Consider the following 18,105-nt stretch of genomic DNA (forward strand, 5'->3'; position numbering starts at 1 on the left):
GGAGTTGTCCTTATTCATTCTTCAGATACCTAGGCCTTATTGGAATTCTTTCAAAGTGCATCCTTCATTCCTCCCTTCCTTGAACAAATAATGGGCTCGATTCAATCCGTATTGCGGAAGTTCTGCGTTACAGCACGATTGAAATGTAAAGGTAATTTCAGATTGAGCCGACATATGCAGTGTGTACTGTGAATGCTGTCTCCGCCAACGCGGGAACTCTTTACATTTGCATTTACGCAATACGGATTGAATAGAGCCCTCAGACTAGACATGACTGGACAGGTGAACGCAAGTGTGCCAGTACCAGATGCTTCTCGTCTGTCCAGTCATTAATAGTCTGGGATTTGACCAATCAGATCAGCTCTGAAAAAGAGCCGATTTGAAAAGATCTGATGTGATTGGTCAAAAGACCAATTAATGGCAAAAATAAAATAATAATTGGGCAGCCTTTGAAAGCTCTGTCCAAATGGTCTAATCAGTCGAACAGGACCCAGCTGTGTTTTGAGGGCGGGACAAAATGTGAATGGTTGATTGAAACCTAAATGGGCAGAGATTGCAGTGACAGGTGAGAGTAAAATACAACAAACACCATCAGGGAGGTATGTGGGCTGTGACCAACGACATCCCTGGTTCGAATCCAACCACTGTCTTTCTTTTCCAACTTAACGGTATAACTAATTAGACCCCCCCCAGATCTTCTCCCTCAATGTGTTTTTTAGGAGGCAAGTAGAGAGGATGTGAGGAATCAAGGAAATACAAGTACAATTAAGATTAAGCCAAAATGTTACAACCCCAGCACACTGGATCCATAGCAAAGAAAAAGAAACAAGAGAAATGACATAACATTTGATCTTGTTTTATTATTTAAATCATTGATGTATTTGCACCTTGCACTTACAGTATTTCACTGAGTAATCGTTACATGTTTTCATAGGCAACGGGATCTACATTATAAGAATAAACAATGTTAAAATGTGACATCTTTATGTATGGGACATTGAAGTTATTTTGTTTTTAACAATATTATTTGTTAATTTGTTGAACAAAAAATACCTTCAATGACTAAGGATACTGATATTCTATTTGTCTTTCCTCTTCAGAACATTGATGAAGGCATCCTTGGGGACTTGCACGGTTCCAACATACCGCATCTTCTTTTTACCTTCCGCTTGTTTCTTCAGGAGCTTCATCTTTCTTGTTATATCACCTCCGTACTAAAAGAGAGAAAAGCCCTGTTTACACCTGGTTGTCCTGATCCTGTCCACATTCAGATTGTGCCCACATTTCCAGACAGGTGTAGCTAAACAAAAAGACACATTGTGATCAGGACTTCCTGCCCACCTCCAGAGGTAGTCAGACACATATTGTGTCTGGATATCTTAGAAGTGTAGCCGGATCTGGACAGTGAAACCATTTAACTTACTATTATCCACCTAAAACCATTGACACATGGCATAAATATGTGTCTTGTAAAAAATAAATAGTATTTTGAAAGATTGTCTGTCAAATAATTTGCATAAATTGAGCGACCAGGAAATCTAGTCACAATGTAAACACAGTGGACGGATAACAGACATATTTTAATACCATGTGTAGACATCTGTAAATATGGGCACAATCAGAATGTAAACAAAATCAGGACAAAGGACCCATGTTAGCACCAGTTATAAAACGGGGCTATAGAGACTCAAGGATCAGCTAACATACTAAAACAATACAATGTGGAACAATAGTGAAGGCATCAAAACCATGAAATAACACATAGTAAGCAAAACAATTGTTAAATTATAGATTCTTCAAAGTAGCCACCCTTTATGACAGCTTGGCATTCTCTCAACCAGCTTCATGGAGGTAGCCACCTGGAATGCTTTTCCAACAGTCTTGAAGGAGTTCCCACATATGCTGAGCACTTGTTGGCTGCTTTTCCTTCACTTTGCGGTCTAACTCATCCCAAACCATCTCAATTGGGTTGAGGTTGGGTGATTGTGGAGGCCAGGTCATCTGATGCAGCACTCCCATCACTCTCCTTCTTGGTCAAATAGCCCTTACACAGCCTGGAGGTGTGTTTTGTGCCATTGTCCTGTTGAAAAACAAATGATAGTCCCACTAAGCACAAACCTGATGGGATGGCATATTATTGCAGAAATCTGTGGTAGCCATGCTGGTTAAGTGTGCCTTGAATTCAAAATAAATCACTGACAGTGTCACCAGCAAAGCACCCCCACACCACCTCCTAGCTTCACGTTGGGAAACACACATGCAGAGACACGGCGCCTGGAACCAAAAATCTCAAATTTGGACTCAGACCAAAAGGACAGATTTCCACCGGTCTAATGTCCATTGCTCATGTTTCTTGGCCCAAGCAAGTCTCTTCTTCTCATTGGTGTCCTTTAGTAGTGGCTTCTATGCAGCAATTCGACCATGAAGGCCTGATTCACACAGTCTCCTCTGAACAGCTGATGTTGAGATGTGTCTGTTACTTGAACTCTGTGAGGTGCAATCTGAGGTATAGTTAATTTCCGATTTCTGAGGCTGGTAACTCTAATGAACTTATCCTCTGCAGCAGAGGTAACTCTGGGTCTTCCTTTCCTGTGAAGGTCCTCATGAGATCCAGTTTCATCATAGAGCTTGATGGTTTTTGCGACAGCACTTGAAGAAACTTTTAAAGTTGTTGAAATGTTCCAGATTGACTGACCTTCATGTCTTAAAGTAATGATGGACTGTCATTTCTCTCTTCTTATTTGAGCTGTTCTTGCCATAATATGGACTCGGTCTTTTACCAAATAGGGCTATCTTCTGTATATCAACCCTACCTTGTCACAACACAACTGATTGGCTCAAACGCATTAAGGAAAGAAAAGCCACAAATTCACTTTTAGCAAGGCACACCTGTTAATTGTAATGAATTCCAGGTGACTACCTCGTGAACCTGGCTGAGAGAATGCCAAGAGTTTGCAAAGCTGTCATCAAGGCAAAGGGTGGCTACTTTGAAGAATCTCCAACATAAAATATATTTTGATTTGTTTAACACTTATTTGGTTACTACATGATTCCATATGTGTTATATCATAGTTCTGATGTCTTCACTATTATTCTACAATGTGGAAAATAGTACAAATAAAGAAAAATCACGGAATGAGCAGGTGTGTCCAAACGTTTGACTGGTACTGGATTGCTGACGGTATGTATTGTCCATTGAGAGGCCTTGAAGACACCGGTCGGCCATATTGGCACTCCCCAGTGGGAGCAGTCCTTCATAGGAATTCTACATTATTTCAATTAAATCTTTCAAGGACAAAATTACATGCATTTAAGTATTTTTGTAGTTGTAGTGGGGACAGTAATATTATTAATCTTATATTATACTTTAAAGGCAAATGTTTTTTAAATATATTTTGTAATTTTTTATTTGATGTTTAGCTCACATAATATAATTAAAAAGTATGCATTAAGGTGTCTGTAATATAATAAATGTGGCAAAAAATTAATGTAAACATTAATAAATGCATTTCTAGTTTTTACAATGGTGGGGGAGTGCCAAGATTGAGGCACCGTGTCTTCAACACAGCGCCCCCTATCAGTCACCTAGTGTATATCTAAATCATTGGTACAAACCAACATTTTAATTAAAAAGAACACATTTACTTACACATTTTGCGAGCACATTTTTCTTGTAAGCCTTTATTCTGCAAGAGAGAGAGAGAGTGGGTGTCATGCAATCTGAAAAGCTACCAACTTTCCAAATGACTTGGTCTTGTGTGTATTCTTCCATGTTTGGCCACTACACTTACGTCTCCCTGGCGATGACTTTGCTGCCGATGGCTGCTTGTACTGCGATCTCAAACATCTGTCTGGGTATGGCATCTTGCAGGCGCTCGCACATGGCTTTGCCTGCACTGTATGCCCGATCTCTGTACATAGGAGAACAGAACAGAAGACATCCAAGGGTCACATCATTACGGTACTCAAATACATCATAGTATTAGTAGCCCTTGAAAGATAGATACATTGAGCCAAATAATAATTTGTGAAGAAGATACTGCTTTTTTACTCAAGAGTTGAATCACACAGTAATATCAACGGGAGAGATTCACAAAAGTTTGAGTTAGGATTCAGTCAACATTTGTTTTTCAACCGTAGGGGTCTGAGCCCAAAGATTAGCTGATATAGCTCTAAGCACTAAGTATCAAAGACTTACTTGTGAACAATAGTGGTGAGTTCCTCCACAGGTTTCCCGTTCAGCAGAATATCCATCTTGATCACATGGGCAGCCTGGTACCCTGCATCCTCATAGTCAAAACTGATGAACATATTACAACATACAATGTCTCATGTTGTTCTAATCATTCAGGTTTCCAAATCAATCTGAAAAGTTGGGCCGGAACAAAACCAGTATCGCGATACTCGTTCGTATCCTGGCAAGGAAACAAAACACGAAGCGGATTTCATTTCTTCAGGAAAACAGGCATAATGTTGGAAACAAACATTATGTTGTCATCCAGAGTCACATGTATTTATTTTCCAAGAACTACAGCACACAATATTTTATATCCAGCAGGTTTTTAAAGGACCAAAGAGTTTGGCCTGCTTTGTGTTTTCATTTTTGCCATGGAAAAAATATTGCGATACTGGTATCGTCCCGGCCCCACTGAGGTTCCCTATGCAACATAGAATTACCTGGCATATCCTGAAGACATGGATTTGAGGAGGTCATAGAAGTCCACGACAATTTCATTCAGAGGGAAGAGATATTTCATCATCACTCGGTGGTCGTCAATGTACACCATGTTCTTCTGGACGGCTCGGCGATTCTACATGAACGGTCCAATTAGGAAATGTAAAAAAAATATGATTTTTGCTTTGCAAAGTGAAAGTAATCAAAACACATTTTCTTAAATGTCTCTGTTACACAGAGATCCTAAAAACCAATAATTAGCAACACCTGAAAGCCAGGCTGGCTTACCAAGCAGATACTCATGATTTTCCCAATGTAGTCATCAGGGGTGATGATGGTCCCCATAACCATGGGCTCCAGGTACTCTTTCACTACAGACCTGTCTGGGAACTGGGCTGGGTTCACTATGGTGATCTCCTCCTTCCCATGCTCCTACAACACAACAGTTAGAACCTTTACCAAACAACGGCTACCATATATATATTTTTTTCACATGACAGTGTATGAAATAGGTTATACATTTTTTATTCACTGTTTGACAATAATAGTTGACGTACAGTACCTGTCAAAAGTTTGGACACACCTACTCATTCAACAGGTTTTCTTTGGTTTTACTATAGAATAATAGTGAAGACATCAAAACTATGAAATAACACATATGGAATCATGTAGTAACCCCCCCAAAAAAGTGTTAAATAAATCAAAATGCATTTTATATTTGAGATTCTTCAAAGTAGCCACCCTTTGCCTTGATGACAGCTTTGCACACTCTTGGCACTCTCAACCAGCTTCATGAGGTAGTTACCTGGAATGCATTTCAATTAACAGGTGTGCCTTGTTTAAAGTTAATTCCTTCTTAATGCGTTTGAGCCAATCAGTTGTGTTGTGACAAGGTAGGGGGTATACAGAAGATAACTCTATTTGGTAAAAGACCAAGTCCATATTATGGCAAGAACAGTTCAAATAAGCAAAGAGAAATGAAGGTCAGTCAATCCGGAACATTTCAAGAACTTTGAAAGTTTCTTCATGTGCAGTCGCAAAAACCATCAAGCGCTATGATTAAACTGGCTCTCATGAGGACCGCCACAGGAATGGAAGACCCAGTTACCTCCACTGCAGAGGATAAGTTGATTAGAGTTACCAGCCTCAGAAATCAGCAATTAACTGCACCTCGCAGAGTTCAAGTAACAGACATCTCAACATCAACTGTTTTTATTTATTTAACCTTTATATAACTAGGGAAGTCAGTTAAGAACAAATTCTTATTTACAATGACGGCCTACCAAAAAGGCCTCCTGCGGGGACGGGGGCTGGGATTAAAAATATAGGGCAAAACACATCACGACAAGAGAGACAACACTACATAAGAGACCTAAGACAACATAGCATGGCAGCAACACATGACAACACAGCATGGTAGCAGCACAACAAGGCAGCAGCACAAAACAGGGTACAAACATCACAAAGGGCAAGAAAGTAGAGAAAACGATACATCACCAAAGCAGCCACAACTGTCAGTAAAAGTGTCCATGATTGAGATAAAACTGTCCAGTTTGAGTGTTTGTTGCAGCTCGTTCCAGTCGCTAGCTGCAGCGAACTGAAAAGACGAGCGACCCAGGAATGTGTGTGCTTTGGGGACCTTTAACACAATGTGACTGGCAGAACGGGTGTTGTATGTGGAGGATGAGGGCTGCAGTAGAGATCTCTGATAGGGGGGAGTGAGGCCTAAGAGGGTTTTATAAGTAAGCATCAACCAGTGGGTCTTGCAACGGGTATACAGAGATGACCAGTTTACAGAAGACTTGCAAAAGTATTCACCCCCTTTGGCATTTTTCCTATTTTGTTGCATTACAACCTGTAATTGAAATAGATTTTTTGGGATTTCATGTAATTGACGTACACAAAATAGTCCAAATTGGTGAAGTGAAAAAAATTACTTGTTTCATGGAAAAAAATAATATGGAAAAGTGGTGCGTGCATTTGTATTCACCCCCTTTGCTTTGAAGCTCCTAAATAAGATCTGGTGCAACCAATTACCTTCAGAAGTCACATAATTAGTTAACTAAAGTCCACCTGTGTTCAATCTAAGTGTCAAATGATCTCAGTATAATTAATATATCTATATATACACACACACACACACACACACACACACACACACACACACACACACACACACACACACACACACACGTTCTGAAAAGCCCCAGAGTCTGCAACACCACTAAGCAAAGGGCACCACCAAGCAAGCGGCACCATGAAAACCAAGGAGCTCTCCAAACAGGTCAGGGACAAAGTTGTGGAGAAGTACAGATCAGGGTTCGGTTCTAATATAATATTCGAAACTTTGAACATCCCACGGAGCACCATTAAATCCATTATTAAAATGTTTTAAGAATATGGCACCACTACAAACCTGCCAAGAGAGGGGCGCCCACCAAAACTCATGGACCAGGCAAGGAGGGCATTAATCAGAGAGGCAACAAAGAGACCCCTAAAGGAGCTGCAAAGCTCTACTGCGGAGATTGTAGTATCTGTCCATAGGACCACTTTAAGCCGTACACTCCACAGAGCTGGGCTTTAGGGAAGAGTGGCCAGAAAAAAGCCATTGCTTAAAGAAAAAAAATAAGCAAACACGTTTGGTGCTCGCCAAAAGGCATGTGGGAGACTCCCCAAACATATGGAAGAAGGTACTCTGGTCAGATGAGACAAAAATTTAGCTTTTTGGCCATCAAGGAAAACGCATGTGTGGCGCAAACCCAACATCTCTCATCACCCCAACAACACCATCCCCACAGTGAAGCATGGTGGTGGCAGCATCATGCTGTGGGGATGTTTTTCAGAGGCAGGTACTGGGAAACTGGTCAGAATTGAAGGAATGATGGATGGCGCTAAATACAGGGAAATTCTTGAGGGAAACCTGTTGTTTCAGTCTTCCAGAGATTTGAGACTGGGACGGCGGTTCACCTTCCAGCAGGACAATGACCCTAAGCATACAGCTAAAGCAACACTCAAGTGGATTAAGGGGAAACATTTAAATGTCTTGGAATGGCCTAGTCAAAGCCCAGACCTCAATCCAATTGAGAATCTGTGGTATGACTTAAAGATTGCTGTACAACAGCGGAACCCATCCAAGTTGAAGGAGCTGGAGCAGTTTTTCCTTGAGGAATGGGCAAAAATCCCAGTGCCTATATGTGCCAAGCTTATAGAGACATACCCAAAGAGACTTCCAGCTGTAATTGCTCTATTGACTTTACATATATTTGCAAATATATGTACTCGTGTGCATTTATTTTGCTATGATATCATGTCAACTTTGGACAGCAAAATATGTACAGTTGAAGTCAGAAGTTTACATACACCTTAGCAAAATACATTTAAACTCCGTTTTTCACAATTCCTGAGATCTAATCCTAGTAAAGATTCCCTGTTTTAGGTCAGTTAGGATCACCACTTTATTTTAAGAATATGAAATGTCAGAATAATAGTAGAGAGAAATATTTATTTCAGCTTTCATTTCTTTCATCACATTCCCAGTGGGTCAGAAGTTTACATGCACTCAATTAGTATTTGGTAGCAATGCCTTTAAATTATTTAACTTGGGTCAAACGTTTCAGGTAGCCTTCATCAAGCTTCCCACAATAAGTTGGGTGAATTTTGGCCCATTCCTCCTGACAGAGCTGGTCTAACTGAGTCAGGTTTGTAGGCCTCCTTGCTCGCAAACGCTTTTTCAGTTCTGCCCACAAATTTTCCATGGGATTGAGGTCAGGGCTTTGTGATGGACACTCCAATACCTTGACTTTCTTGTCCTTCAGCCATTTTTCCACAACTTCGGAAGTATGCTTAGGGTCATTGTCCATTTAGAAGACTGATTCGCGACCAAGCTTTAACTTCCTGATGTCTTGAGATGTTGCTTCAATATATCCACGTAGTGTTCCTTCCACATGATGCCATCTATTTTGTGAAGTGCACCAGTCCCTCCAGCAGCAACGCACCCCCACAACATGCTGCCACCCCAGTGCTTCATGGTTGGGATAGTGTTCTTCAGCTTGCAAGTCTCCCTCTTTTTCCTCCAAACATAACAATAGTCATTACGGCCAAGCAGTTCTATTTTTGTTTCATCAGACCAGAGGACATTTCTCCAAAAAGTACCATCTTTGTCCCCATATGCAGTTGCAAACCGTAGTCTGGCTTTTTTATGGCAGTTTTGGAGCAGTGGCTTCTTCCTTGCTGAGCGGCCTTTCAGGTTATGTTGACATAGGACTCGTTTTACTATGGATATAGATACTTTTGTACCTGTTTCCTCCAGCGTTTTCACAAGGTCCTTTATTGTTGTTCTGGGATTGATTTGCACTTTTCGCACCAAAGTACGTTCATCTCTAGGAGACAGAACGCGTCTCCTTCCTCCTTTCCTCCCAAGGATGAACCAGAGGTCTTGGCTGATTTCTTTTGATTTTCCACAGGATGTCAAGCAAAGAGGCACGGAGTTTGAAGGTAGGCCTTGAAATACATCCACAGGTACACCTCCAATTTACTCAAATTATGTCAATTAGCCTATCAGAAGCTTCTAAAGCCATGACATTTTCTGGAATTTTCCAAGCTGTTCAAAGTCACATGTCAACTTAGTGTATGTAAACTTCGGACCCACTGGAATTGTGATAGTGAATTATAAGTGAAATAATCTGTCTGTAAACAATTGTTGGAAAAATTACTTGTGTCATACACAAAGTAGATGTCCCAACCGACTTGCCAAAACTATAGTTTGTTAAAAAGAAATTTGTGGAGTGGTTGAAAAACTAGTTTTAATGACTCCAACCTAAGTGTATGTAAACTTCCCACTTCAACTGTACATGTGAGTTGAAGCCCCTAGAGGTGGTGCTGTCTATTACCTTAATGAGCTTGGCGGAGGACAGGATAGCCTTGTAGGGCACGGTGGGGGCTGTCACTATGACAGAGGCGTTGTACTCCTGCTCCAAGCGCTGGTTAAACACCTCCATGTGGAGCAGGCCCAGGAAGCCTAGTCTACAAAACGAAGGAAAGAAAGACAAAGGAAAAAAATAACAGTCAGTGAGAGGGACAGAACAATTTAGGCGTCAGGGTCACACAGGGGTCATGATCACGGCTGAAAATGGTATCCCTCAAAGGAAATGAAGAATATAAAGCATAGCAGTGCAGTCACAGACCAGGGTGGTTATAATGCATTGACCCAAAGCTATGTATCCTGTCAAGGTCATCCCCGTCACCATTTGTACAGCTTTAAGTAGTAGATGATTGTAGTTTAGTTGGTCATGTTATGATCTGACCTCCAGCCTGCTCCCAGTGCCAAACTGCTGTCTCTCTGGACTGTCACACTGGAGTCGTTGAGCGTCAGTTTCTCCACGGCACTGCGGAGGGCGCTGTAGTCTGACTGGTCCATAGGGTACATCCCTGGAGAGAGATGCCAACAAGCACACTCAGGATGGAAATCAGTGACATTTGCTACTACTAATGTTTGGTTATAAACTATTTCCTATTGACACTGTGTAAACGCAAAATTATGGGACCAGTTGTATTGTGTTTTCACTTATATGTCTGTCTAGCACATGACCAGTTTGGAATGCTTCTCAGCGTACCGGCAAACACCATGGCCTTGGCTGGCTTGAACCCCGGCAGAGCTTCTACCGGATGTTTCTGATGGTAGAGGGTGTCACCGATCTGGGCCTCCTTCACTTCCTTCATACCTGCTATCACATAGCCCACCTGGCCAGCGTACCTGCACATCACACCACAGCCACAGTGTCAGGAATGAAAAGAAGAGTGATTGTTCATTTACAGCCATGTGACCAATATGATATGCCTATATAGCAATATAGTAGTGTACCAAACAAGAAGAACAGATACAATTATTAGCATCTTGTATCTTACAACCACAAGGAAGGGAGTGTGCATTTAATACAACAGTCACCACCAATGATGTGGAATCAGACAAGATGAATATTATGCAGGACAAGACACTCACAATCTGTCTGTGGGATGCTCATCTGGCCTGAGGAGGCCTAGCTCGTTGACTTCGTAGCTTTTCCCCAGATACGCAGATATGATCCTGTCTCCTTTAGACAAACAGCCTCCGAACAGAGCGATGTTCGCCACCACCCCTCTGTAGTGATCGAAGTTGGAGTCAAACACCAGGGCTTTGAATGGGTCCTCTTTTTTAAAGGTTGGTCTGAGAACAAAAAAATCACTATGTTGAGTGCATCCGAAACGGCGCTCTATTCCCTACATAGTGCACTACTTTTGACCAGATCTCTACAGGCCCTGGTCAAAAGTAGAGCACTATAGGGAATAGGGTGCCATTTGGGAGGCAACCATTGATTCAATGAGGAAGTGCATTACATTGGAAGACATTTTCTTCTGTTTTTCCAACAGGAAGTAAGGAGTCAAATAAAACTTACGGTGGTAACCGTTTCACCACCTCTTGAAGGACTTGTTCTACATTGGTGCCCAGTTTGGCAGAAATCTAAAGAGAGGTGGAATCATCATATTTAGACAGTTGTCCAAACTAAGATATTGGCAATTATCAACATCTCAGTCAATAAACTCACCCGAATACATTCTTCAGTTGGAATATCAAACACCTTCTCAATCTGTTTTTCTACCCTCTCTGGATCAGCATTTTTCAAATCAATCTGAAAAAGAAACACATTAGAACATGAAGGTATTTGTCAATCACTTATCTAACATAGATTAATCGGGAAATGTACCTTGTTTATGACAGGAATGATGGTCAGCTGAGCTTCGAATGCCAAGTAGAAGTTAGCCACAGTCTGTGCTTGAATTCCCTGATCCACACAAGAACACATCAATGACACTCTACCTTGGATACATTTTCCAGGTAATGTGTCTGTCAAATTGCACATTATGCCGAAAATAAAGTTTTACCTTGCTGAAAAACCTACCTGATTGGCATCAACGATCAACAGTACACCTTGGCACGCTGAGATGGATCTAGACACTTCATAACTGAAGTCAACATGACCCTGAAAACAGAGAAGACCAGGAGTGCTGTAATTAAGACTAATACAAACAAACCCCTTGTGTCACTGACGGTATCTAGTCCCATCTACACTGAACAAAAATATAAAACGCAACATGTAAAGTGTTGGTCCCATGTTTCATGAGCCGAAATAAAAGACTCCAGAAATGTTTCAATTCGCACAGAAAGCTTATTTCGCTCGAATTGTGTGCACAAATTTGTTTACATCCCTGTTAGTGAGCATTTCTCCTTTGCCAAGATAGTCCATCCATCTGACAGGTGTGGCATATCAAAAAGCTGACTAAACAACATGATCATTACACAGGTGCACCTTGTGCTGGAGACTATAAAAGGCTACTCTAAAATGTGCAGTTTTGTCACACAACACAATGCCACTAATGTCGCAAGTTTTGAGGGAGTGTGCCATTGACATGCTGACTGCAGGAATGTCCACCAGAGCTGTTGCTAGAGAATGTAATGTTAATTACTCAACTATAAGCCGCTTCCAAAGCCGTTTTAGAGAATTTGGCAGTATGTCCAACCGGCCTCACAACCACAGACCACGTGTAACCACGTCAGCCCAGGACCTCCACATCTAGCTTCTTCGCCCGTCGGATCGTCAGACCAGCCACCTGGACAGCTGATGAGACTGTGGGTTTGCACAATCGAAGAATTTCTGCACAAACTGTCAGAAACATTCTCAAGAAAGCTCATCATCCTCACCAGGGTCTTGACCTGACTGCAGTTCGGCGTCGTAAAAGACTTCTGGGCAAATTCTCACCTTCGATGGCCACTGGCACGCTGAAGAATTGTGCTCTGCACGGATGAATCCCGGCTTCAACTGTACCGGCCAGATGGCAGATAGTGTGTATGGCATCGTGTGGGCGAGCGGTTTGCTGATGTCAACGTTGTAAACAGAGTGCCCCATGGTGGCGGTGGGGTTATGGTATGTGCAGGCATAAGCTACGGACAACGAACACAATTCAATTTCATCAATGTCAATTTGAATGCACAGAGATACCGTGACGAGATCCTGAGGCCCATTGTCGTGCCATTCATCCGCCGCCATCACCTCATGTTTCAGCATGATAATACACGGCCCCATGTCGCAAGGATCTGTACACAATTCCTGGAAGCTGAAAATGTCCCAGTTCTTCCATGGCCTGCATATTCACCAGACATGTCACCCATTGAGCACGTATGGGATGCTCTGGATCGACATGTACGGCAGTGAATTCCAGTTCCCGCCAATATCCAGCAACTTCTCACGGCCATTGAAGAGGAGTGGGACAACATTCCACAGGCCACAATCAACAGCATGATCAACTCTATGCGGAGGAGATTTGTTGTGCTGCATGAGGCAAATGGTGGTCACACCAGATACTGACTGGTTTTTTGATACACGCCCCCCCCCCTTTTTTTAAAGGTATCTGTGACCAACGGATGCATATCTGTATTACCAGTCATGTGAAATCAATAGATTGGGGCCGAATGAATTTATTTGAATGGACTGATTTCCTTATATGAACTGTAACTCAGTAAAATCTTTGAAATTGTTGCAATGTTAAAAAAATGGTTCAGTGTACTTACTGGTGTATCAATGAGGTTAAGCAGGTAGGTCTGTCCCTGGTACTTGTAGAACAAGGAGGCTGTCTGGGCCTTCACAGTTATCCCTCGCTCTCGCTCCACCTGCAGCTTGTCCAACACCTGTTTGTTCTTATCTGTCGTGGTTATGGCACCTGTCAAAACCAAGCAATGAGCTGAGCCATATCATACAAGAAATGAAATGCATGAGTACATGTGTGATCCATGTGTATGAATATGGTAATGAACCAGCATGGAACCCTAGACAAAGATGCAGAGTAGCCCACATTTTGTGAGAATGGAGAGGCCAGAGATAGCCGGAATAGTAAGTTGGGCTATGGAACCGAAGTTGGGTATTGGAGAAAGGCCATTAGTGCGTGTTCTGCAAACAATACGGTGGATGAAAGCGTGGCATGAGTGTGGTGAACGGATAGACGTGATTATGGACAGCCAGGAAGAAGGAGAAGAGCCATGTGCAGAGGGAAGGTGTGTGTTGAGGAAGAATGGCACCAAGTACAAACCGTAGTCTGCTGTCTCTGATGGCTCAGAAATTGAACCTGACGAGAGTGATGAATTACCTGTGGTGGCAGGTGTGGTGAAGAATTGAGTCTGAGCCTCACCCAGATGGTCATGAAAAGGATAATTCTGGCCCAGTGGGAGAGACATTTTTGGAGAAAGTGGATCCCTGCCTTTTGGCTGACCCATATGTAGTCTCAGGCTAGGTAGATAATAATTTGGGTACTGTTAAATGGATTTCAAAGTGGACCTTTACTCTTTTCTGTGATGCCTGCCGTTTGGCGCGATACAGTGGCGAGCATGGTGAAACTGAGAAGACACGGGCTGTCCTTTTGAGTTTTGAAGAGTCTTTACTTGACAAAGTAATGTTAGGATATGTCAGCTATCCCGTGAGAGCTTTTGTGCCAAACCCACTAAGGTGTTTTAGATGCCAAGCTTATGGTCATGTTGCAGCAGTGTGTAGGAGGGAGATTCTGAGATGTGAGAAGTGTGCAGGAGGGCATGGGACAAAGTAATGCATAGTATCGGTGGAAAAAACTGTGTCAATTGTGGAGGTGCCCATGTTGTTGGGAATCAGAAGTGCCCGGTGCGAGAGAGACAGGTTGAGGTTGCCAGGGTCAGAGTAGAAAAAAAAGTGTCATGCTGAGGCAGTGAAGAGAGTAGAACAGGCGTATTCAAACTACGAGATCCGGAGCCTGCTGGTTTTCTGTTCTACCTGATAATTGCACCCACCTGGAGTGCCAGGACTAAATCAGCCCTGATTAGAGGGGAACAATGAAAATAAGTAGTGGAACTGGCTTCGAGGTCCAAAGCTTGAGGGGAGTATAGGACCATGGGTCAAGGGTGAGTAGTAGACTAGGCCAATACAAATATGTGTTTTAGTAAGGTTGGCTTCTTAGAATTCATTGCCATGGTTATCAACTGTACCACAAAAATTGATATTAAATCACCGAAAGCGGATGCTGTTGTGGAAACTATATATATATATATATTTGACCTTTTCTTTTGATGAAATAGTGGTATATACAGTTGAAGTTGGACGTTTACATACACCTTAACCAAATACATTTAAACTCAGTTTTTCACAATTCCTGACATTTAATCCTAGTAAAAGTCCCTGTCTTAGGTCAGTTAGGATCACCACTTTATTTTAAGAATGTGAAATGTCAGAATAATAGTAGAGAGTGATTTATTTCAGCTTTCATTTCTTTCATCACATTCCCAATGGGTCAGAAGTTTACATACACTCAATTAGTATTTCGTAGCATTGCCTTAAAATTGTTTAACTTGGGTCAAACGTTTCAGGTAGCCTTCATCAAGCTTCCCACAATAAGTTGGGTGACTTTTGGCCCATTCCTCCTGACAGAGCTGGTGTAACTGAGTCAGGTTTGCTCGACACACGCTTTTTCAGTTCTGCCCACAAATTTTCTATTGGATTGAGGTCAGGGCTTTGATGGCCACTCCAATACCTTGACTTTGTTGTCCTTAAGCCATTTTGCCACAACTTTGGAAGTATGCTTGGGGTCATTGTTCATTTGGAAGACCCATTTGCAACCAAGCTTTAACTTCCTGACTGATGTCTTTATGTTGCTTCAATATATCCACATAATTTTCCTTCCTCATTCCTACCTCATGATGCCATCTATTTTGTGAAGTGCACCAGTCCCTCCTGCAGCAAAGCACCCCCACAACATGATGCCGCCACCCCCGTGCTTCAAGGTTGGGATGGTGTTCTTCGGCTTGCAAGCATCCTCCTTTTTCCTCCAAACATAACAATGCTCATTATGGCCAAACAGTTCTATTTTTGTTTCATCAGACCAGAGAACATTTCTCCAAAAAGTACAATCTTTGTCCCCATGTGCAGTTGGAAACCGTAGTCTGGTTTTTTTATGGCGGTTTTGGGGCAGTGGCTTCTTCCTTGCTGAGTGGCCTTTCGGGTTACGTCAAAATAGGACTCGTTTTACTGTGGATATAGATACTTTTGTACCCGTTTCCTCCAGCATCTTCACAAGGTCTTTTGCTGTTGATTTGCACTTTTCGCACCAAAATACATTCACCTCTAGGAGACAGAACGCGTCTCCTTCCTGAACGGTATGACGGCTGTGTAGTCCCACCGTGTTTATACTTGCATACTATTGTTTGTACAGATCAACGTGGTACCTTCAGGCATTTGGAAATTGCTCACAAGGATGTACCAGACTTGTGGAGGTCTACAACTTTTTTCTGAGGTCTTGGCTGATTTCTTTGGATTTTCCCATGATATCAAAGAGGCACTGAGTTTGAAGGTAAGCCTTGAAATACATCCACAGGTACCCCTCCAATGGACTCTAATTATGTCAATTAGCCTATCAGAAGCTTCTAAAGCCATGACATCATTTTCTGGAATTTTCCAAGCTGTTTAAAGGCACAGTCAACTGAGTGTATGTAAACTTCTGACCCACTGGAATTGTGATACAGTGAAATAATCTGTCTGTAAACAATTGTTGGAAAAATGACTTGTGTCATGCATAAAGTAGATGTCCTAACCGACTTGCCAAAACTATAGTTTGTTATCAAGAAATGTGTGGAGTGGTTGAAAAACTAGTTTTAATGACTCCAACCTAAGTGTATGTAAACTTCCAACTTCAACTGCAGGTGTAGGGTTAGTTGGTAGTGCCATTTCTTCCCTTCCCTTTTATATCCCAAAATGTAATGTGATCGATCACACACTCCTGCAGTTGGTGCCAGCTTGCACAAAAATTTACGAACACCATGATACCAATGAAGAAGAATATGGTCATGTAGGTGATAGCTACCTGTTAGTTCCAGAAGCCTGTCAGCCAAGGTGCTTTTCCCATGGTCAATGTGAGCAATGATGCTGAAGTTTCTGATCCTCTCCACTGGGAACTTTGACATATCTATGCTCTCCATCAACAAATAACAAAATCAAATCTCGTCACATGCGCCGAATACAACATGTGTAGACCTTACCGTGAAATGCTTACTTACAAGCTCTTAACCAACAATGCAGTTTCAAGAAAATATTTACTAAATAAACTAAAGTCAAATGTAAGTCACACAATAAAATAACAATAACGAGGCTATATACAGGTGGTACAGGTTAGTCGAGGTAATTTGTACATGTAGGTAACGTTAGGGGTAAAGTAACTATGCAACAAAGTTAGTGCAGTTATCTACAATAAAGGCCATGACTTGTAAGATAATGAATACTGCACGGCACGCTGTCTGTTTGCAATGTAGAGTTCATTACTTTGTCAGCCTGTGTACTGATCATCTTGTTGATTGTATTGTGTGTGCAGAAAACAGGTGCCCTCTTCATCCATCGGTGTCTAATGACAGTGCAAGCTGTGTTACAGCACTGGCTCCTTTGTCTTGTTTGATAAACTCTGAAGTCCAAAAGATGCCTTAAAAAAGGTGTTGCACACCCTTGATGTTTTATTAAAGACAGCTGCATGTTAACGTTCGTTAGTTAATCATTTCGTTAGCTAGCTAAAGCTTCTGTACAGGGCATTCACATTAGCCCTGATAGCTAGCCAATTTAACGCCGCAGACCCTGTTAAATCGTGTCAACATACGCTACATTTCTTTACATTTCAATCGCAATGTATGAATTCTTAGAGGTGTGATGAAAAACCCAAAGCAGATAAATATCCCTGTGTCTAAAGGAGAACTAGAGTTAATCAAATAAAAAAACATGCTTGGTAGGGCGCAGCCATGTTGGGTTGTAAGGTTACTAACAATGCATCCTGGGAAATGTAGTTTGGCGTCTTGCGCTCTATAAAGCCACCTCTGTTGATTCCACAGGTCGATTTTCAAAATTGAGAAAAACACGATTTTTGCTTATATTAGGGGGAAATTACAAAGAATGGATTCAGGTTGAGTGAGTAGAGTGGGATATTACAGGAATATCATACAAACTAATAATTTAGGAATCCGTTGACTATAACAGATGAGCCATCTAAAAATGAACTACAAATACTGTTCCACTCACTAACCAACTGGGCTTGGGCCAGAATAAGAGGTGCCACCATTCCAGGAAGATAGCTTCATCCTGGTTGAAGAGCAAGAATACCTTGTGGCAGTTCCTAACCTCGTTGTCTCCACTGACCTGGATAAAGCTCTCTGCCTAAATTGCAGCAGGAATATTTCAAACATGGTCATAAAGCCAGATAGGCGACTGACACATCTTGTGAATACTGACAGTGTACCTTTCTTGTGTTGGGCCCACACATCCGACAGTTCCAATTCTCCTTTGGGATGAGTTTGACACCTAATCAAAGCCTTAGAAGAACGTTAGGAATCAAAATGCAACCCATAA

General features: G+C 41.9%; 1 protein-coding gene across 3 annotated transcripts; it reads right to left on the minus strand.

Annotated features, from left to right (window-relative positions):
• Positions 1–840: 840 nt before the first annotated feature.
• On the minus strand, positions 841–17,517 carry guf1 (GTP binding elongation factor GUF1). 3 transcript variants are annotated; one of them, XM_029727622.1, is made up of 17 exons: positions 17,038–17,517; positions 16,583–16,691; positions 13,278–13,426; positions 11,611–11,691; positions 11,416–11,493; positions 11,257–11,340; positions 11,107–11,171; positions 10,674–10,877; positions 10,288–10,427; positions 9,979–10,102; positions 9,565–9,697; positions 4,964–5,107; positions 4,678–4,811; positions 4,199–4,300; positions 3,792–3,911; positions 3,650–3,686; positions 841–1,214 (listed from the first exon to the last, which is right to left on the minus strand). In XM_029727622.1, the coding sequence occupies exons 1-17, from the start codon at positions 17,239–17,241 to the stop codon at positions 1,080–1,082; spliced, it is 2,043 nt and encodes a 680-aa protein (XP_029583482.1). In that variant the 5' UTR covers positions 17,242–17,517; the 3' UTR covers positions 841–1,079. The 3 variants fall into 3 exon arrangements, with proteins under 3 accessions (XP_029583482.1, XP_029583491.1, XP_029583473.1); XM_029727631.1 differs by having other exon boundaries at positions 10,674–10,811; positions 16,583–16,697; XM_029727613.1 differs by having other exon boundaries at positions 16,583–16,697.
• Positions 17,518–18,105: the final 588 nt, after the last annotated feature.

Source organism: Salmo trutta, chromosome 3 (assembly GCF_901001165.1).
Source record: "Salmo trutta chromosome 3, fSalTru1.1, whole genome shotgun sequence".
Lineage (NCBI taxonomy): Eukaryota > Metazoa > Chordata > Actinopteri > Salmoniformes > Salmonidae > Salmo > Salmo trutta.

Excerpts from the sequence above, each read along its gene's own strand:
- guf1 (XM_029727613.1), bottom strand. The coding sequence starts at position 17,241 with ATGCAGCTGTCTTTAATAAAACATCAAGGGTGTGCAACACCTTTTTTA. Across the intron at positions 11,692-13,277 it reads TTAACCTCATTGATACACCA|GGTCATGTTGACTTCAGTTA; the intron begins GTAAGTACACTG and ends CTCTGTTTTCAG. Across the intron at positions 3,912-4,198 it reads CTCACCACTATTGTTCACAA|AGATCGGGCATACAGTGCAG; the intron begins GTAAGTCTTTGA and ends TCCTATGTACAG.